The sequence below is a fragment of the Dipodomys merriami genome, unplaced genomic scaffold, assembly GCF_024711535.1.
Source record: "Dipodomys merriami isolate MVZ:Mamm:240054 unplaced genomic scaffold, mDipMer1.0.p SCAF_1, whole genome shotgun sequence".
NCBI lineage: Eukaryota > Metazoa > Chordata > Mammalia > Rodentia > Heteromyidae > Dipodomys > Dipodomys merriami.
Genome location: NW_027202270.1, coordinates 98,646,697 through 98,668,539, shown reverse-complemented (window position 1 = coordinate 98,668,539; position 21,843 = coordinate 98,646,697). Strand labels below are relative to the sequence as shown.

Below are 21,843 nucleotides of genomic sequence, written 5' to 3'. Positions count from 1 at the left end.
AATTCAGCAAAACAGTTCAAAGTGCAGTGTGTATAATTTTTCAACCACGCTGGAAACACTAGATAATGATACTGCCAAATCTTAAAATAGAGCTTGTTTGGCTAGTAAGAACCATTAAAAAGAAAGCTTCAACTACATAATTTACCATCTACAATTTATCTTAAAAATAATTCATGTGCTTATTATTGGTTCCAGAATGAATCTCAGCAAGGGCACATTTAAGTGGACATTTTATGAAGACCACACAGCCCAGTGACCTCTCTAAACCCATCATTAAAACCATGAAAAGCCACCTTGCCATGGATGCAGACAGGTCAGCTCTGGTCCTACTTGGCTATTGAGGACTGCCATATTTAGGCCATTTCCCCCTTACATCCTGAACTTCCAATGGATAATGTGACAGTAATGGTCAGGAAAAAGAAGGACCAAGATAGGTGTCATCCATTTCAGTTTGACCTGGCAATGGATGTATTCAGGAGATGAAATGTGAAAGTCATAGTGTGGGGAATGGCCCTGGAGTCTATACATTTATTCAGTCCTCTCTGACCTGCTCCTTCTGTCATTCCATCTTTCTGAGACTTTAAAAAAAATTGTATCATGCTAGGCCACAAGGATGATATGAAGAAGTTTCACGTTAGTTGATACCTCCTGGCATCAATAAGTTAGTAAGTCTGTATATTTAGCTGTATTATTTAGCTTCTGTAATAGGCATAGTGGTGTGTGTGTGTGTGTGTGTGTGCGTGTGCACGCATGCATGTACATGTGTGTGCACACACCAGTCCTAGGGCTTGAACTTCAGACCTTGGCTTTGTTGCTGATCTTCTCTTTGCTCAAGTCTTGAGCTATACCCCTTGGGCCACAGTTCTACTTCTGGCTTATTTTTGGTAGTTTAGTGGAAATAAGAGTTTCACAGACTTTCTTGCTCAGGGTAGCTTCAAATTATGTCCCTCAGATCTCAGCCTACTGCATAGCTAGGATTACAGGCATGAGCAAATGGCATCCAGCTTTGTAGTAGGCATTGTTAAGATGGTATGATGGAGAGAGAAACTTAGAAATAATACACCAACAATATCATGCCTGAAGAAACATGATTTTCTCCAATGTAATGTTTTGATACTTCCAAGATTTCCAAATAACCATAATAAATCAGATTCTAAGCTTAGGAGACTAAGATTTTCCTAGTCTCATAAGCCATCCCAAATCCTCAGCTTAGCCCGGGATGTAGCTCAGTAGTTGAGTGCTTGCTCAGTATGCAAAGGCTTTGAATTCTATATCTAGCACCACAAAACCAAAAATAATGTCCCAGGCATAAGAAAAACACAAGGTTAGTGGTTAAGGCCAGCAGTGTGCCTAGGACATGAGCACGTCAAGTCATGTTTGCTAAAAAGTACATTTATTTTTTTCTTTGGGTCCGGTAGTGGGGCCTGAACTCTGGGCCTGGGCGCTGTCCCTCAGCTCTTCAGCTCAAGGCTAGTGCTCTACCACTTGAGCCACAGCACCACTTCCGGCTTTTTTTTTCTGCTTATGTGGTGCTGAGGAATCGAACCCAGGGCCTCATGCATTCAAGGCAAGCGCTCTACCACTAAGCCACCTTCCCAGCCCAAAAAGTAAAATTTTTTGAGCAATAAGAGTTTATGGCAAGAACAAAAAGCCACTCACAAAAGCAAGTAGGGACCTGGAAGCTAGCTATTCGTAAAAAAATGTAAGGACAGTAACAATTCTGATAGCAAACCTTGAACAGCATGGGATGCATTGCAGTGCTTGGAGAGGAGGCCAGACTGCTGATGACTTTCTTTGGCTGTAGATTGGTCCAGAGGTGTAGTCAGCAGCCAACCAAGTTCAAGTTCCAGTGGCTCATGCCTGTAATTCTAGCTACTCAAGGACTGAGATCTGAGGATCATAGTGGAAGCCAGTTTGGCTGGGAAAAGTATATGAGATGCTATCTTCAATTAACCAGCAAAAAAATCCAGAAATAGAGCTTGTGGCTCAAGTGATAGAGTGCCAGCCTTGAGCAAAAAGCTATGGAACAGCACTCAGGCCCTGAGTTCGATCCTCTGTATTGGTGTGTATGCACCCCCTCTCCCACACAAGACACAGTAATAATCTGAAGAAAGAGCCGCCAGTTAAAGGTTCTAGCTAATGTTTTTTATCAGTGACTTTTGTGACCCAGCTACTGGGCATGTTCGAATTACATTGGCAGACAAAACACAAGTAATAAATATGGAGAAACTGATAGGAATATGGAGGCTACAGAGACATGCTCATGACATTGGGGATGGGAATGAGGAACACTGGCAAAGCAATTCCAAAATGGAAAAGCCAGATCTAAGGTATTTCCCCATAAACTATGTCTGCAGTTACCATTCCTGTTCCAGCACTGGGGAGTCTTAAGGTTACACTGGAAGAAATGACCATTCCCAAAATATGTCATTGCAACTGAAATGGACCCTGGCTGATGGTTGGTTTAACGGTGCAATTCTTTTTTTTTTTTTTTTTGTCGGTCGTGGGGCTTGAACTCTGGGCCTGGGCGCTGTCCCTCAGCTCTTCAGCTCAAGGCAAGCGCTCTACCACTTGAGCTACAGCGCCACTTCCGGTTTTCTGGTGGTTTATTGGAGATAGGAGTCTCACGGTCTCTCCTGCCCGGGCTGGCTTTGAACCGCGATCCTCAGATCTCAGCCTCCTGAGTAGCTAGGATTACAGGCGTGAGCCACCAGCGCCCGGCATAACGGTGCAATTCTTTTGCTAGCCTAATGATCAGATTCTCAGACTGAATACACTATTGCTGCTTCCCTGTGAGAATTCACAGAAATGTGGATTACAGGCTTACGGAGGACTCAGGAGCAGTATGGTAGTCAGGATTCGTGAGTATGGAAAATAGCTCAGTCCTGAGAGGTCCACTGGATGTTGTGATTTGAACAGTGCAGAATTTTCTTCTCTCCTGCCGGAGCCAATACTTCACTGAATCAAACCAATTTTCCATCAGTGGCAGGTTCAGCCATAATGATGGGTTTTTGTTGTTGTTGTTGTTCTGATTGCCTCTGAATAGCACTCTATTTTGATCTGCTATTAATGTCCTTCTTCCTGGACTCCTTGTCCTCAAACTCCCTTAGAGAAAGAGTTTATTTTTTCAGTTAAAACCCACCATTCACCTTGTGGGCTGAGATTGCCCCATCTCAGCTTTTAGGTTGAAGGACTGCTCTTGCTCAGTCACCAATAGCCAGAGTGGTAGGTCATATGTTCCAGAGTCTGGTAGGATAGCAGGGTTGGTATGAGGGCTGTCTCCTTCAGAAAGTCCCAGACAAATGGTTTGAACTCCAAGGTCATTGTGAATGGAAGACATTTAGCCATAGTCTCCTGCCCAGGAGAATCAATAGTGGCCATGATGTCAGACTCCATTCTCCTTTTATTCATAGCCAAGCACAGAGTTAACACATCACTCATCTTCCAGTTCATCTCTTATCTTCTGACCAGATAGCTCAAAAGCTGCTTAGTGGACAAGTAGCTAGTAGAGGGAAGTGTTTGGAATCAGTCCTGGCCTCTAATGCTGGCACGTGTGTGTGTGTGTGTGTGTGTGTGTGTGTGTGTGTGTGTGTTAGAACTGGAACTTGAACTTGGGGCCTCAATCTCTCATGTGGCTTTTTTGCTCAATGCTAGAGCTCTATCACTTGAACCACACCCACACTTCTAGCTTTTTGCTGGTTATTGGAGATAGGAGTCTCTTAGACTTTTTGGCCTAGGTTAGCTTTGAACCGTGATCCTCAGATCTTAGCCTTCTGAGAAGCTCAGGTGTGAGCCACCAGCATCTGGGTCATTTTTTTTAAATACTAGAGATGCTATTGAAGATCTCTCTATGACTTGTTTCTCCTCATTTGTACACCGGTATGAGGACCTGCCTCATCAAGTTGTGAAGCTGGAGGTGGATATTGTGTAAGATGACAGGTTTCTTCATACAGTGCAAATCATCGTCTGCCCCTTGATGCCCTGTGTGTCACTGGGCAAGTTCTCAATCCTGCCTGCTCTTTTGGTCATAATTGGAGCCTCCTAGTAGGGCTTAGGGTGTCACTTACCTTGTCTAGTCTACTTCCTGTGAATCTGTTGTCCTTTGACATGGTCTTGGTATCTTCCAGCCACCTGGTCCTTATCCTTCACAGAAGGAAGACAGCCCTCTTCCATTATGTCCGGTTATACTCTGGTTTCTCTTCAGATCGTATAAATCTTTCGCCTTTTTACCATTATGTCCGGTTATTTTGGGAAGAGTGCATGTGGTCACATGGTTTCCTTCCCCCTCCCCCTTCCCCCCCCCCCCCCCCCCCCCGCCCCGTACCTTGCTGCCTTGGAACAGACAGTTGCCACCAATGGCTTGGGCTTTAGTGGCAATTCTTTTTACCCAAGCACTTCATCTTTCCAGAGACCTCTAGAGATTTCCTACAGGATTTAATCTCTTCATCACTTCATGACTTTCTCCTCCCAAGTTCTGAGCACAAATAGAACTCTCTGTGTTGCTAAGGAAAATCTGAAAGGCACACAGTATAGGCAGCAGAGGCTGACTCTTCTCAGGACAGCCTCGAAGTGTCACAATTTCAGCTCCCAAGAAGCTCACATCTGCCCTCCTGCACTGCAACAACCCCAGGACACATATGTAAGGTGCTTGGTTACTTCTTGGCACACATGGAATACTAACCAAAATGTGCTACACTTCAAGACTGCATTGAAATCAATTGTGCTCTCAATATAGCACACGCAGTCACATTCTCTCTTCTTCCCTTCTGTGTGTAGTGTTACATCCGGAATAGGTGTATATGTATCTCTTTCTCTTACACACACACACACACACACACACACACACACACACACACACACACAAACAGTTCTCTGTTAGCTGATAATCATACTGTTTACAAGGCTTTTAGGTTGTCTACATTCAGATTTTTCTTGCTTAAAAAACAAGTTTCTTATGAAGGTATCAAGTGGAAGACATTAACCATTTATTCTTTGTGTGCATGTAGCATATGCCCTTATATGTATGTAACTAATAACTTTTTACAGAAACCTATAACTTATTAAGAGTACGAAGAACAAATTCCAGATTTCCCTTGTTCTGTTCCATGTACCCAAGTACTGTAGCCACTAAAACTGAGATACTGAGGCTTGCCATAGCCTGAGCATAGTAGCCCTTCACGGGCCACTTCCATAGATACATGGGGGCTCCAGACAAAATATCACACAGGCAAAAGTCAGGCAGGACCCAGCCTGAAGCTGATGTTTCTTGTGCTGTTAAAACCTTGAGAGCATCCTACTCCTGACAGAATTGTGTGCTTCCCATTTGGAGGATGCTAGTGGTTTGTGTATATAAGACCTAGTTATTGCAGGACTAATCATACAGCTCCCCTGAGACCCAGCAATCCCACTCCTAGGCATTGACCCAAATAAAGCAAGGCCACACTAAAGTTACCAGCACAACTATGTTCATTGCAGCATTATGTACCATAGCTAAGGTATGCAACCAACCCAAATGCCCCTCAATAGATGAATAGATCAAGAAAATGTGGCATATATACACAACAAAATTCTATGCTTCCATCAGAAAGAATGACATTGCCCTTCTTGTAAGGAAATGGAAAAAAAAAGACTTGGAAAAAATCATATTAACTGAAGTAAGCCAGACCAAAAGAAACATAGGCTCCATGTTTTCCCTCATCAGTAATAATTAGTATATGTCTAGGATCACAATAGCTCAATAGTTATGTACATATGACCATACAAAATGATCCTAATTAAAATGAACTCCAAGATATGGGAACAAGAGGGGTTTTTTTTTTGGTTTTGTTTTTTGTTTTTGTCAGTCGTGGGGCTTGAATGCTGTCCCTGCTCTCTTCAGCTCAAGGTGAGCACTCTATCACTTGAGCCACAGTGCCACTTCTAGTTTTCTAGTGGTTAGAGATAAGAGTCTCATGGAGACTTTCCTGCCCAGGCTGTACAGGGTCTTGAACTCTGGGCTTCATGCTCTCTCTTAGCATTCTTACACTTGAGCCATGCCTCCAACACAGCTTTTTTTGCTGGTTAATTGGAGATGAAGTTTGAGGACATTTCTGCCTAGGTGATCTTCAAACCATGACCTTCCAGGACTCAAGAAGCTTCTGGGATTACAGGCATGTGCCACTGGTGCCTCGCTTTAAAGACAAGACATGAAGTCCATGCATGAAGAGAGGATGACATGGCCCACATCACATGAAGTGATGAGTTAGCTCCCTAACAAGTGCATGTAGGGATACCCATGGGAAAGGTCAACTCAGCTAGGGTATTTCAAAGGAATTGGGAAAGGCTTGTAATTTTGCTTGTCCCTGGACATCTATTTTCTGGAGGCATCTTTGGCAAATCTATCTACCCATGAAGTTCTCTGTTGATGTGAACGGTGAGGTGTGTGCGGGAGGTGGAGGAATGAAGGAAAATATTCCGAGAAGGGCCACTTGCCTGCAAGGACAAAAGTGCCTTTGATGTGGGAACTTATTTTTACTTTTGGGAAAATATCCTCCTTTTCACCAGCTTCAGATTCAAAGTGACTTGCTTTTTTTTCACCTTTGCATTGATTTCCTTCTACACAGAAGCAGTTGATTAGAAACCTGAGCATCAGGCCCTCTGGAGCCACAGGTTTGTCTCTGGGTTGGATCCATTCTAATGTCAGGGTCAGGGTCAATGCTACTGAATATTTCCCTGAATTCAAGGGCCCCCAGTGCCAGGGCTTGGAAGGCTGAATCTTGGTCTTTGTTGAGAGTTTGGAGCTGTCTCTTGATGTTGTATCAGGATTCACTATGTGCTAAGGCAGATGCATGGGGTGTGGACGCTGTTGTCAAGAGAAAGGTGACAGCTGGCAGGCATTGCCCACGTGTGGGCCACGTGTGGGATGAGGGTGATCAGATTCTCTGCTGTGCCAGGCAGGAGGCAGAGCAAGTCACAGACGACATCTGAAGATGGAGGGAATCATTTCCTCCCTCCCTGTGAGAACACTCGGGGATTATTTGGAACCCTTTGTGGGACTCAGAGAGCAGATACTTCAATGGCTGCCTCCATGGAGGCTGGTGAGGGAGGCTGGCCTTCCTCACTGGAGGAATATGCTCATGTATTTGCAGGGGGCCTTCTGGCCCCAACTTGGAGCCGCTGGAGAGAGGAGCAGAGGGGGATGAGTCATGTACCATGCCATCTGCAGACCTGCCCCTGACTACAGTGTCACAGTGACAGCAGGGTCTTCGTGGCTTTATCAGGAGTCTGATATAACTGCAGAGTCCACACAGGGCAGTAGCAAAGAAGGGGCTCTTGGATTATTGGAAGGATCACCCTAAGGGGACCAACTCCCTTTGGGGCAGTAAGAACATCTGTGAGGCACAGTTGGTGGTTGCCTGAGAGCATGGCCAAGGTCATTGTGTATAGAGCTGCAGGTGCAGGACCTGGCTCTAACCCAGGAAAGTGATGTGCAATGTGTAACCACAACCTCTAAGCTCAGAGTTATTCTGCCTTTAGAAGTGAAGGAGATTGGGTGGCTGCTCAAGGCAACACAGCTAATAGGAGATGAGGCTGGGGTTAGATTTAGGCACTGTGGCTCCCACTATGGAACTGCATGATGATTCTCATTACTGTTGGGTGATGCTGGGGATGGAATCCAGGGCATTGCGTGTATTAGGCAAGTGCTCTTGTCACTTAAATTAATCCCAGTCCCTAATATGAAGATTTAAAAATCTCAACATTAGCATTACCTTTGAGGTAATGAATGCTCACTTAATTTTTCACTAATGGCAAAAATACAGCAAAATGAGACGTTTATCTATAAAGTATTTTATGACAACTTCAGTGGCAAAATGTCTGAACCTCAGAAATAGCTGAGAGTAGATGACAAATCACATGACTCTAATTTGAGACTTTTAAGTCAAGGAGACCAAAGAAGGAAAATTTCAAGAAGGAAGTAGGCAACACTGCTCAGTGCTGCAAAGAGATAAATTAAGAACTTTCATGATTTCATCAGTTGCAATTAGATGTAGTGAGCTAAAATCATTTTTTCCTTTTGTAGCAGAAGAGCATGTTTTCTAATACATGGTACTAAATTTATAATATACAAGAGATACTGAAGTGTCTCTAGATCTCTCAGGTACTTTGTTCTCTTTCTACAAAGCAAATAACACTATTACTTTATTATAGACCCAACTGAGATACTCTACATTCATAATAAAGACATTTACTTTCCTTCTCTTCCTTTCTTCCCTTCCTCCCTTACATATGAAATCATTCTACATGCAGTGTTCTATGCCATTTTTTGAAAATAATTTAAGAACACACCTGTTGCAGACCATTCCAAACTTTTCCAGCAAGAGTCTCTTCATTAACAGGGTTATTTCATGGTATGGAGGTGTTACAGTTATGGTTTGAGCTGACACTAAAAAACCAGCAATAGCTTTGTCTTGCCTTGGGGGATGGATGTCTGGAGCAAATGTTTAATAAGTATTTGTTAGAGTGATTGAATGAGGGCATATGGTTATATTGGATTTTCGAGGTATAGTCAACAAATGATTGTTTGTGACTAGAAGTTGCTCCATCTATCATCTAACATTTCATCATTTTTTCTTGTGTGTGTATGTGCGTGCATGTTGCATGCATACATGCATGCATACATGTATGCCAGTACTGGGGCTTGAACTCAGGGCCTGTGCTCTTGGCTTGGCTTTTTTTTTTTTTTTTGCTCAAAATGGGCACTCTACCACTTGAACCATGCCTCATGCAATTGCTGATTCTTAGTTGCTGATTCATAAATAAGTCAGAATACAAGCTTGTAAGTCAGATTTTGTGAGTCTGATTGGACTCCTAGAATATTAATGAAGTACTTGATAGCAGGGCACTTGAACATCATCTAATCCAAGTTTATTTTTTTCTGAAATATTTTTTCTTCTGGGGTTTGAATTTGGCTCTGTGTGGTGCTCTGGCCACACCCCCAGCCATTGTTAACCTTTGTTGCTTTTCAAATAGGGTTTGGGCTGCCTTAGATGAGAACCACCTCTTTATGAGTTCCATTTAGTGTGAAAGTAGTGCACCACAGTGTCCAGCTCTTGAGATGGGGTTGTATTTTTAAGCTGAGGGTTGGCCTCAAGCTGCAATGTCTCTGATCTTGGAGTCCTTGGTAGCAGGATTACAGCTGTGAGGCACTAGTGTCCAGCTCAAGACTTATTCTTTTGCAAACAGAAATCTTCCAAAATATCTTGAGTCAAAAAAGGAATTTTTGGCCAGTGCAAGTGGCTCATACCTGTAATCCTAGCTACTCAGGAGACTGAGATCTGAGGACTGCAGTTCGAAGCCAGCCTAGGCTGGAAGGTCCCTGAGACTCTTATCTCCAATAAACTAATTAAAAAAAAGCTGGAAGTGGCACTGTGGCTCAAGTGGAAGAGCGCCAGTCTAGGGACAGAAGCTTAGGGACAGTGCCTAGGCCCAGAAATCAAGTCCCAGGACAGGCAAAAAAAAAAAAAAAAAAAAAAAAAAGGAATTTTTTGACATAATTGGCCAAGAGAGTGACAAGTATGTCTGTCTTGCTCTGGGAAGATTTAGGTCACAAAAATATTTAAGAGAATTTTGTTTACAAAAATAATTTCAGTGTAGAGATGCGGCTCAGCTGTTTACTGCCTACCTGGCTAACTTTTGGATCATTAAAGTGAAAGCAGGAAATAGTTCATAAGCTTTATTTCAAACAATAAACACTAGCATTCTACTAACATATCTAGTATCTCAAATATCTCAGACATAGAGTTTTCAATTTGTAGGAGTTGAGTTTGAGCCTTAAGAAAAAAATCAAATGAGACTGTTAATACATTTAGAAATAAGTGAACATTTACCAGGGCATAAATCAATTTATTATTATTATAAAGCTGCTATACAGAGGGGTTATAGTTACATAAGTCAGGTAAAAAGTACGTTTCTTTTTGGACAATGTCACCCCTTCCCTCACTCTCTCCCAGTTATTCCCCCCATCCCCTCCACAAGTTATATAGTTCTTTTTCCACATAGTGTCTAGTGAGTATCACTGATGGCATTTGTTCACCCTTTGTCTCTCCATTTCTATGTTGAGCCTTTCTTATGTCTTCTATATCTTTAAAATCTTCAGCTGGATGCTAGTGGCTCATGCCTGTAATCCTAGCTACTTAGGAGGCTGAGATCTGAGGATCATGGTTTGAAGCCAGCCCAGGCAGGAAAGTCTGTGAGGCTCTTATTTCCAATTAAACTACTCAGAAAAAGCTGGAAGTGGTGCTATGGCTCAAGTGGTAGAGCACTAGCCTTAGCAAAGAAGCTCAGGGACAGCACCCAGGCCCTGAGTTCAAGCCCCAGGACTGGCAATCCATCAATCAATCCTTCAAACTTTCTTACATCTTTTGGAATATACAGAATACCATTTGAATCCTTTTTCTTAATGTACTATTTTATTTTGAAGCAGGGTGTCACGAGGTAGCTTAAGGTGTCTTGGAATCCATGATGTCACCAGGTTGGCCTGGAACTCATGGTCCAGCCACCTCTTGAGGGCTGGTGTCACAGGTGTGCACTTAGCTGCTGCATGCTCTTAGCTACTAATTAGATCTCGTGTAAAATTTAAAATTTTGTTTTTGTTTTTGTCTGCTTAAAATTTTTATTTTAAGGGCTGGGAAGGTGGCTCAGTGGTAGAGCGCTTGCCTTGCATGCATGAGGCCCTGGGTTCGATTCCCTAGCACCACATAAGCAACAAGGAAAAAAGCCGGAAGTGGCGCTGTGGCTCAAGTAGTAGAGCGCTAGCCTTGAGCTGAAGAGCTGAGGGACAGCGCCCAGGCCCAGAGTTCAGGCCCACAACCGCCCCCCCCCAAAAAAAAACAGGACTGGCCAAAAAAAAAAAAACATAAAAATAGTGACTATGAGGTACCATGATCCATTTTGATAGAACATTTTTATAATGTTCAAAGCAGGCTAAACATCTCAAGCATGTAAAATATCTGAAGTCATTTCTTCTAGCTTTTTGAAATTTACAAAGACCAGTGTTGTGTCAAGTCAACCCAACTGTGTAACAGCCCTGCAGAACTTTGCTAATTCTATGAAATGATGACTTAGGGCCCCTTGATCATCATTCCCCAGCTCTCTTTCCCCACTTCTCCCAAGCCTCTAGGTACCATCTTATTCAACTCCTGTGAGATCAATTTAAAAAAACCTCATTCATTAATTCATTCATTTTTGAGACAGAGTCTTAGCAGGTAGACCAAGCTGGCCTGAATCTTCTTCTTTCAACCTCCTGAGCACTAGGATAGCAGGCATGCTATGTGGCATTCAGCGCAAAGATCAGCTCTTAGATCCCACACTCTAGGGGCATCATGTAGTACCATCTTTTTGTGCTTGGCTTATGTCTTGAAATCAGGTGGTAGGATGCTTCTTGCTTTGTTCTTTTAGTTCAAGAATTGCTTTTGGGTGATTTTTTTTTTTTACCATTACATGAAATTTTTACATTGGGTGCTGGTGGCTCACATCTGTAATCCTAAGTACTCAGGAGGCTGAGATCTGAAGATCATGATTCAAAGCCAGCTCAAGCAGGAAAATCTATGAGACTCTTCTCTCCAATTAACCAGCAGGAAACTGGAAGTGGTGCTATGACTCAGAGTGGTAGATCACTAGCCTTGAGCAAAAAGACCACAGGGAAAGTGCCCAGGGCCTGAGTTCAAGCTGCATGGCTGAAAACAAAAAATTAATATTGTCAGTAGAAAGGATAATATGTCATTTGCTAGGAAATGGATGGACCTAACATTGTGTTAAGTGAGATAAGTTAAACTCAAAGAGATAATACATGTTTTCTCTCATCTGTGGAAGTTAGATCTAAAATACAACTAGGCATATGCAGGATTTAATGCATTTACACATAGAATGAAGGAGGGTATATACAGAGGAGGAATCCAGATGCAGTTCTGTTTATCAAAACAAATACCAGAAAATAAAACATCTTTTTAAGGGGGGAAGGGAGACACAGGAATGGAGGGAGGTAGGGGGAGCAAATGCAAACGTCATATTCAATATATACTATGTAAAAATAAGCTATGTAACTTGTGGGTGGGGATGGGAGGTGGAAAATAGGGGAAAATGAAGGAAGGGGTGGCATTGTATCCATAACCTGACTTGTGGAATTGTAACCCCTTTGTACAATTCCTTAAAAATAACAATTTAAAAAATTAAGATTGAGGTTTTTAAATCTATAAAGAATGATACTGACGTTTTGATAGATATGGAGTTAAATCTGTAGATTGCTTCGGTGAATATGGACATTTCAACAATATTGATTCTTACAGTACAGATACAGGATGTCTTTTGACTTTTCATGTCCTCTTTAATTTCTTTGATCATGGTTTTACAGTTAAATGTGTAGAGATCTTGAGCCAGGTATCCTGGCATACACATAATCTCATCACTCAGGAAGCTGAGGCAAGAGGATCAAGAATTCAAGGTCAGTTTGGACTATGGTGAGTTCCAGGCTACTTAGGGTTGAACAGTGAGGTCCTGTCTCAAAGAAAGTTCTTTTATGTCCTTGATTAAACTTTTTCTTTGGCACACTATTTGTTGTTTTGTAACTACTACTCATGGGATTATTTTCCTGGTTTCTACTTCAGGTAATCACTATTGATAGTTTGCAATAATACTATATTTTTGTATGTTGATTTTGTCTCTTCTAGTTTTGCTAATGTTATTTTAATAGCTTATTTTTGGGGGGCGATGACTTTGGAGATTTCAATATATACATTAGATCATAGACAAACAGTGACAATTTAATGTCTTTTCCAACTTCCTTTATTTCTCTGGCCTGATTGCTCTGGTCAGGACTTCTAGCATGAGGCTGAATAAAAGTGATGTTTCTGGTCCTGACAGAAAACTTGGAATATTCACTATATTGTAACTCTTGGCCAACCAGCAATGGTCTTTCCAATTTTTCTTATTTACCCAGAATTTTGATCATTAAGAAATATTGAATTTTATTATACGCTTTCTCTATGTCTTTTGAGATGGTTGTATAGTTTTTGTCCTTTATTCTCTTGATGATGTTCGCCGTGTTTATTGATTTATATATACTAACCATTCTTACATTCTTGGGACAAATCCTACTTGATGTGAATAATTTTTTAGTATGTTTTTATTGTAGAAATAGTATACAGAAAGGTTACAGTTACATGAGTAAGGTAATAAGTACATTTCTTATCAAGCATTGTTACCTACTCCTTTATTTTTCCCCTACCATCCCTTCCCTCCCCACTTCCCCAACTCCCCCCTCCCCCTGCCAAGTTGTAAAGTTCATTTTCAACATCATGTTTTATACGTGTCATTGTTATAAGAGTTCAGCCTGTATCCTTGTTTCAGCATTTTGTTATTTCCCTTCCCCTCACCAAATTAGAAAAACGTATATACAAGATGCAGGGCACCGACATCAAATACAGTGAAAACAGGGGTTATACTGTGGGGAAAGAATACAAGAGAAACAAAAAAATCACATAGTACATTTAGATACGTTAAAAACAATAGCAAGAAAGAAAGAAACTTTAGTATGGTCTTGTTTGTGATCATTCGGGTAAATGCCCCAAAGTGGGATTGCTGGGTCATAGGGAGCTCTATGTGGAGGTTTTTTTGTTGTTGTATTTTTTTGGGTCCGGTCATGGAGCCTGAACTCTGGGCCTGGGCGCTGTCCCTCAGCTCTTCAGCTCAAGGCTAGCGCTCTACCACTTGAGCCACAGCGCCACTTCTGGCTTTTTTCTTTTTGCTTATGTGGTGCTGAGGAATCGAACTCAGGGCCTCTGGCATGCAAGGCAAGTGCTCTACCACTGAGCCACCTTCCCAGCCTTATGTGGAGTTTTTTGAGAAACCTCCATACTGCTTTCCAAAGTGGTTGAACAAGTTTACACTCCCACCAACAATGCAGTAAGGTTGCCTTCTGTCCACATCCCCTCCAGTATCTGTTGTTATTAGAGTTCTTGATTATAGCCATTCTAAGTGGGGTGAGGTGGTATCTCAATGTTGTTTTGATTTGCATTTCTTTTATGGATAGGGGTTGAGCTATGTTTATTGCAGCATTATTTACCATAGCTAAGATATGGAACCAACTCAGATGCCCCTCAGTAGATGAGTGGATCAAGAAAATGTGGTATATATACACAATGGAATTCTATGCCTCCATCAGAAAGAATGACATTGTCCCATTTGTTAGGAAATGGAAAGACTTGGAAAAAAATACATTAAGTGAAGTAAGCCAGGCCAAAAGAAACATAGGTCCCTTGGTTTCCCTTATTTGCAATAACTAGAATATGTCTGAGACAAGCAGAAACAGTCAGATAAGTTGATGTTAGGCAAAATGAACCCCAAGATAAGGACTCAAATGTTTTTTTCTTTCTTGCGATTGTTTCTAAAATATTTATAAGATGATTTCTTTGTTGCTTTGTATGTCCCTCCCCCACAGTATAACCTCTGTTTTCACTGTATTTGATGTTGGTATAATTTGTGGAGGGGAAGGGCAAAAACAAATTGTTTAAATAGAGATATGCATGGACCCATTGCAACAATGAGATGTACAAGACATTATGTCAAAAAACGAACTTTACAACTTTGGGGGGGGGAGGGGTGTGGGGAGATGGGAAAGGATAGGAAGGGGAAACAAAGGAGGAGGCTACAATGCTTGATAAGAAATGTACTCATTACCTTGCCCATGTAATTGTAACCCCTCTGTATGGTATTTTCACAATAAAAAAGAAAGAAAGAAAGAAAAAACAAGTTGTGTACCTATCTTGGGGTTCATTTCACTTAATATCATATTATATGATCATATATATGTACATAGCTTTTGATCTTTACTGCTTGTCCTAAACTTATACTAGTTATTGCAAATAAGGGAAACCATGGAACCTATGTTTCTTTGGGCCTGGCTCTTACTTCACTTAATATATTTTTTCCAAATCTTTCCATTTCCTAACAAATGGGGTGGTGCCATTCTTTCTGATGGAGGCATAGAATTCCACTGTGTGTGTATGTATATATGTATATATGTATATATATATATATATATATATATATATATATATGTACCACATTTTCTTGATCCATTCATCTGGGTTGGTTCCATATCTTCACTATGGTGAATAATGCTGCGATAAACATAGTTGTGCTGGTAGCTTTAATATGGCCTTGTTTGTGATTGCTTGGGCAAATGTCCAAAAGTGGGATTGTTGGGTCATAGGGTGAATAATTTTTTAATGTACTATCAGATTTTGATTTTGGTATTTGGTTGAGAACTTTTCCATCTATGGTCACCAAGTATGTTGACCTGTTGTTTACTTGTCTGATTTTGGTACCAAAGAAATTTTAACCTCATAGAATATGTTTGGAAGAATTTCCTCTCTCTCTCTCTCTCTCTCCCTTTTTTTTTTTTTACAATTTAAGAAGAATTAATATCAGTTTTAAAATATCTGCTAGAGTCTGGGTGCTGGTGGCTCACAGCTGTAATCCTAACTACTCAGGGATCTGAAATCTAAGGATCATGGTTAGAAGCCAGCCTAGGTAAGTAAGTTTGAGAGTCTCTTATCTCCAATTAAACACCAAAAAGCTACAAGTAGAGCTTTGGCTCAAGTGGAAGAGCACCAGCTTTGAGCAAAAGAGGTAAGGGACAATGTAAGGAACAATGCCCAGGCTCTTGAGTTCAAGCACCAGCACTTGTGTATACACACACACACACACACACACACACACACACACACACACACACACACACACACACACAGAAAGATATTTGCTAGAGCTCTTTAAAAAGTATATAATTTTATTATTATTAAGGTATTGTACAGAGGGATTAGTGTTTCATAAGTCAGGTAATGAGTGCATTTCTGTTTTTGGACAATATCACTCTTTCCTTTGCTTTCCCCTAGTTTGCTTCTGTCCTTTCCCACAAGTTGCATAGTTCATTTTCTACATAGTGTACACTGAGTACAATAGCTGCATTTGTTCACTGTTCACTCCCTCCCTTTCTGCACTCCTCACAAAAGACAAAAACAAACCCCCAAAGCAAAAATAAACACCACCACCACCACCACCAAAACACATATTTCCATTTCCTGGAATTTGTTTCAATAAATACTATTTAAAATATTCAAGGGAGGTATGACTTTGGGGTCCTCCCCTAAGAGTACCCTCCTTTAGTGTGACTGTTAGTATGTGAACAATAGAATTGTTATCTTTAGATCTAACTTCTACATATGAGAGGAAACATGCTATTTGTCTCTATATCATTTAACACGATTTGTTCTAGGTCCATCCATTTCCCTGCAAATGACATAATATTTTTCTAATGAATAAGTAAAATTCCACTGTATATATATACCATATTTTCTGGTCCACTCATCTATGTAGGCATCTGGGCTGTTTCCATAACTTGGCTATTCTGAATAGTGCAGCAATGAACATGGATGTTAGTAGATGTATTATCAATGCTTATTCAGCCTCATTACTCAATTAGTTTTTTTTTGTCGGTTGTGGGGCTTGAACTCTGGGCCTGAGTGCTGTCCCTCAGCTCTTCAGCTCAAGGCAAGCGCTCTACCACTTGAGCTACAATGCCACTTCCGGTTTTCTGGTGGTTTATTGGAGATAGGAGTCTCACAGTCTTTCCTGCCCGGGCTGGCTTTGAACCACGATCCTCAGATCTCAACCTCCTGAGTAGCTAGGATTACAGGCGTGAGCCACCAGCACCCGGCACCCGATTAGTTTTAAGTTTCCTATTTCTTCATCATTTAATTTATGTACTTAGAAGTTTGTCCATTTTTTCTAGGCTATCAAATCATGACATACAGTTGTATAAAATACTCCCTATGATTTTTTTGTAGATCTGTGGTTTCCTTTTAAATCTGTGATTGTATTCTTTTTCATTGAGCAGGTCCTGGGGCTTGAACTCAGCACCTGGATGCTATCCCTTAGCTTTGGCGCTCAAGGTTAGTGCTCTACCACTTGAGCCAAAGCTCCATGTCTGGCTTTTGGTAGTTTGTTGGAGATAAGAGTCTCATGGGCTTTTCCACATGGACTGGCTTTGAACTGTTATCCTTAGAGCTCAGTCTCCTGAGCAGCTATGGTTACAGGTGTGAGTCCCTGGCACCCAGTGAATATTTTTTTTAATTAGTCTATCTGTTGTTTTTTTAAATTACCAGATTTTAACGTTACTTGGTTTTATTCATTGGTATCTTATTCTCTATTTCATTTATTTTCTGATCTTTATTATTTTTTCGAATAACTTGGAGTTTGGATTGTTATTGCTTTTCTAGTTCCTTGAGTGCAAGTAATAGATGGAGTCTTTCTGCCTACACTGGCTTTAAACTGTGATCCTCTGGATCTTAATCTCTCCAGTTGCTAAGATTTTAGGTGTGAACCCTGTTTCCCAATGAGACATTTTTACCTTTTTGATGTGGGTGTTGATTGCTATAAATGTCCCTCTTAATACTGATTTGCTCAATTTCATGTTTTGATATGTCATTTCCATTTTTACCTTTTTCCAATAAATTGTTTAATATGCTCTTATTTTCAAAACCCAAACTTTCACTCCCCCCCAGGTTAGATTCATCTTAACATACTTTCATTTTAAAACAGTAATAAGGTCTTAAACTGTAAGTCAGACATTAGACAAGTACATGGGTATGAAATTTTCTAGTTTAAGAACAAAAAGAACTTGCCAGGTGGCTCACACTTGTAATCCTAGCTACTCAAGAGGCTGAGATTAGAGGATCATGATTCAAAGCCAGCCTGGGCAGGAAATTCCATGAGACTCTTATCTCCAATAAGCCACCAAAAAATCAGAAGTAGAGCTATGGCTCAAATGGTAGAGCACTAGCCTTGAACAAAAAGAACTATGGATAGTACCCAGGCCCCCTGAGGGCAGTACTGGCAAAAACAACAAAAGGAATTTACAGTGGGAAATCAAGAAGCCTCACATGTGGCGGGCTCAGAAGTTATTTTACTTTCCCAAAAGTAAAGTGACTGCCAACTTCACTCACATTTTGTGTGTACAATGCTGCTGTGCTGTGCTTTGCTGTGCTGTGCTGTGCTGTGCTGATCAGACTGGACCTCTCCTCCTCAGGCTCTGCTCCCTCACAAAATAAAAGGGAGCCAAGCAAGGTCTCTTCTAAAAATGTCCTCTTCAGCTTTTTCCCTGGGAGTCTAGAATAACCTGAGGGACAATGGAGTCTGCTTTCCCCTGAGGGGTACCCATGGTAAGCAGTACATTTCACAGGAGGGCCAACATCATGCCCTTAGTCCTTGTGAATGCTGTGAAGAGGAGAGAACTCTAGACTTGAGGGAGAGTCACAGGTCTGAGGCCAGAGTTCTGAGGGTTGTTTTAAGCGCACTGTTCTTTCTGTTTTCAACATCCATGTAGTTGAAATGCTGGAGAGAGTTGTTTTCTTTCAAACTGAAAAACAGACCATAGTTGACTGGGATGTGGAATGGGTTACTGAGAAAGTCCTGGGTCTTTGGTCTACCTTTCCAGGCAGGGCCAAGTCAGGCCAGGCAGACTGTGAGGAGCAAAGATCTTGAGGCAGGAATCCAGGCCTCTACCCTAAGCACTACAGGGGACCTATTCAGGCCCAAAGCATAGGGAAAAGGGAAAAATGAAACAGGAACAAGAGTTGCCTATACATTTCTATTTTGATTTCTTCCTTGGTCCATTGGTTGCTCAAAAATTAGTTGTTTGACTTCTATTCTTAGCCTAGTTTCCAAAGCTTTTCTTGTTATGAATTTTTAACTTACTATATTGTGATTGGAAATGGTAGTTGATGTGGTTTTACCTTTTCCAAAAAAATTGTTGAAAGTCATTTTGTGGCTTATCATATGATCCACATTCTGTTGAAAAGCACCTGTGTTCCCCATGTATTGTATAGCATAGTCTGTAGATGTGTCTTAGGGCCATTTGGTTTAGGGTGTAATTTAACTACAGTTTCTTTGTTGACTGGATGTCTGTGTGACCTGCTCACTGTTGAAAATGGGGGTTAAGGTTCCTATTATTACTTTGTTGTAGTCTAGCTTTCCTTTTTGTTGTATAATCATTTGCTTGATATATTTGAGTTTTCTGATACTTGGTGCATGTATAATTAGAATGATTGATTATTGCTACATGGACCCTTTTACTCTTTTGTTCTTTTTTTTATTTTTTTATTTTTTATTTTTTGGGTCCGGTCGTGAGGCCTGAACTCTGGGCCTGAGCGCTGTCCCTCAGCTCTTCAGCTCAAGGCTAGCACTCTACCACTTGAGCCACAGCGCCACTTCCGGCTTTTTTTTTCTTTTTGCTTATGTGGTGCTGAGGAATCGAACCCAGGGCCTCATGCATGCAAGGCAAGCGCTCTACCACTGAGCCACCTTCCCAGCCCTTTTGTTCTTTTTTTAAAACTGTTTTTGATTTAAATTATGTCTTGCCTGATATAATTTTTGCATTCTGTTTTACTTGGGGTTTGTGTAGAATAACTTATCTCTTTCCTTCACTATTAGTCTGCACATATCTTTACAAGTGCAGCAAACAACAGCTTCTAAATTCCAAATAGTGAATATTAGCTGGATGCAATCTTATGTATAGATTTAAATAGTTGAGTAATTGGAGAGCACCAGAAATTCATTTGTTGGGCCTTTTATAAGAGAGGTGCTCATGCCCCATGGAATAAAATGATATTCAACAATATAATGTTTGGATCTGGTTCTTTTCTGTCTTATTCAATTACTCTAATTCTTTTTTTTCTTTTCTTTTATTGTAAAGATTCTGTACTGAGGGGTTACCGTTACATGAGTAAAGTAATGAGTACATTTCTTGTCGAACATTGTTACCCCCTCCTTTTTCTCCTACTATCCTTTCCCTCCCCTATTCCTCCCTCCACCCCCAAAGTTGTAAAGTTCATTTCCAACATAGTGTCCTGTGAGTATAATTCTTGCAATGGGCCATCCTTTGTCCTTATTTCAGCATTTTGTTATTCTCCTTCCCCTCCCCAAATCAGATAAATGTGTATACAAGAGACATGGTATCAGAATCAAAGTCAGTAATTGCCAGGGATAAACCAATAGAAAAAGAAAAATGAAATAAAATAAGAAAGAACTAGATACAGTACATCGGTGACAACAAGGTCAACAACCAAAGGAAAAAAAAAGACCTGTTGTTTCTATGTCTTGGAGTTAATTTCTTTCTTTTTTTTTTTTAAAGTTAACCATCTTTTATTAACTTTATGTAAAAAGACATATCCTCTAGAACATACCACCTGGAACAGAGTTCACCCCCTGCTCTGTTTACCCACTGCACTGTTTGGCTGCCAGCCTCTTATCTCTCTCTTCAGCAATGGTGAGGCGGATTCTTTTTCCTCGGGGAAGAGAAATCAGACTTATTGCCTTTGCCAATAACAAAAATATTAGAAAGCCGAGTGGCAAAGCTATTGCCATTGGTATCTTTCACATGAACAACATCAAAAGAACCAGGATGCCTCTCTCTATTAGTGATCACACCAATTCTTCCCAAGTTAGCACCTCCGGTCACCATACACAGGTTGCCGGTGTCAAACTTGATAAAATCGGCTATCTTGCCAGTCTCCAGATTGATCTGAATGGTGTCATTTACCTTGATGAGAGGGTCAGGGTATCGAATAGTGCGAGCATCGTGGGTCACCAGATGAGGGATTCCCTTCGTGCCCACAAAGATCTTTCTCACTTTGCATAACTTGTACTTGGCCTCCTCAGATGTAATGTGATGGACAGCAAAGCGACCCTTGGTGTCATAGATCAGACGGAAATTCTCTCCTGTCTTGTCAATGCTTATGACACCCATAAAACCTGCTGGGTAAGTTATATCAGTCCTGGCTTTGCCATTGATCTTAATGAAGCGCTGCATGCAAAGCTTCTTTACTTCATCTCCTGTCAAGGCATACTTAAGTCTGTTTCTAAGGAAAATGATGAGAGGCAGACATTCTCTCAACTTGTGGGGACCAGTGGATGGCCGAGGAGCAAATACACCAGTCAGTTTATCCAGCATCCAATGCTTTGGAGTGGCTACCCGCTTCAGATGCTTTTTGGGACCACGAGCCATGACTATACGTCAGTTAAGAGGCGGGTGAGAATCAAAAGACAGTCAAAGTCGAACTTGAGGCACGGAGAGGTACCAGAAGATCTCAGAGCTTTACTCCTACACCTCAAGAGAGCGGACTCCAGAGACCGATTAACTCTTGGAGTTCATTTCAATTAGCATCATTTTGTATGGCTATATGTGCATAGCTATTGAGCTATTAGGATTCTCTGCCAGGACTATCCTAGGTATATACTATTTTTTTTTTTTTTTTTGAACTGAGGGCCTTATTGCTTAGTAGGAGCTCTACCACTGAGCCACATTCTCAGTTATAGGTAAGATCTTAGTACATTCTGTCTTTTTGGTGATAAGACTCTAATGGACTTTCCTGGCTTGGGTTTGGCTTTGAACTGTGATCTTCAGATCTCAGCCTGCTGAGCAGCTAGGATTACAGGCAAGAGCCATCAGTGCCTGACAACATTTTGTTTAAACTTGTTTCCAATTTTATTGTAATTCTGTTCTCTCTTATAGTCTGTCTTTGTGGCTATAGTAATTTAATCTAGTAGTGTGTTTTTGTTGCTTGTTTGTTATTTTTGGTTTCTTTATTATAGTTTTGCTTTGTGGTTACTATGAACTTTGCAAAAAACACATCTTTCAGTACAACAAGCCATTCTGAGATGGTAGGAGTTTAACATGATTATAAGGATGAAAGAAAAAAGAGACAAATAGTAATAAAACCTCTACACTTGTATTCCATTTCTCCCTAC

At 40.9% G+C, this 21,843-nt stretch overlaps 1 protein-coding gene across 1 annotated transcript; it reads right to left on the bottom strand.

Annotated features, from left to right (window-relative positions):
* Positions 1-20,294: 20,294 nt before the first annotated feature.
* Positions 20,295-21,222, bottom strand: LOC138803400 (small ribosomal subunit protein eS4-like). The gene has a single exon (XM_069987402.1). The coding sequence runs from the start codon at positions 21,098-21,100 to the stop codon at positions 20,354-20,356; it is 747 nt and encodes a 248-aa protein (XP_069843503.1). The 5' UTR covers positions 21,101-21,222; the 3' UTR covers positions 20,295-20,353.
* Positions 21,223-21,843: the final 621 nt, after the last annotated feature.

Bases quoted from the DNA above. Each gene is read 5' to 3' on its own strand.
- LOC138803400 (XM_069987402.1), bottom strand. From the start codon at position 21,100: ATGGCTCGTGGTCCCAAAAAGCATCTGAAGCGGGTAGCCACTCCAAAG.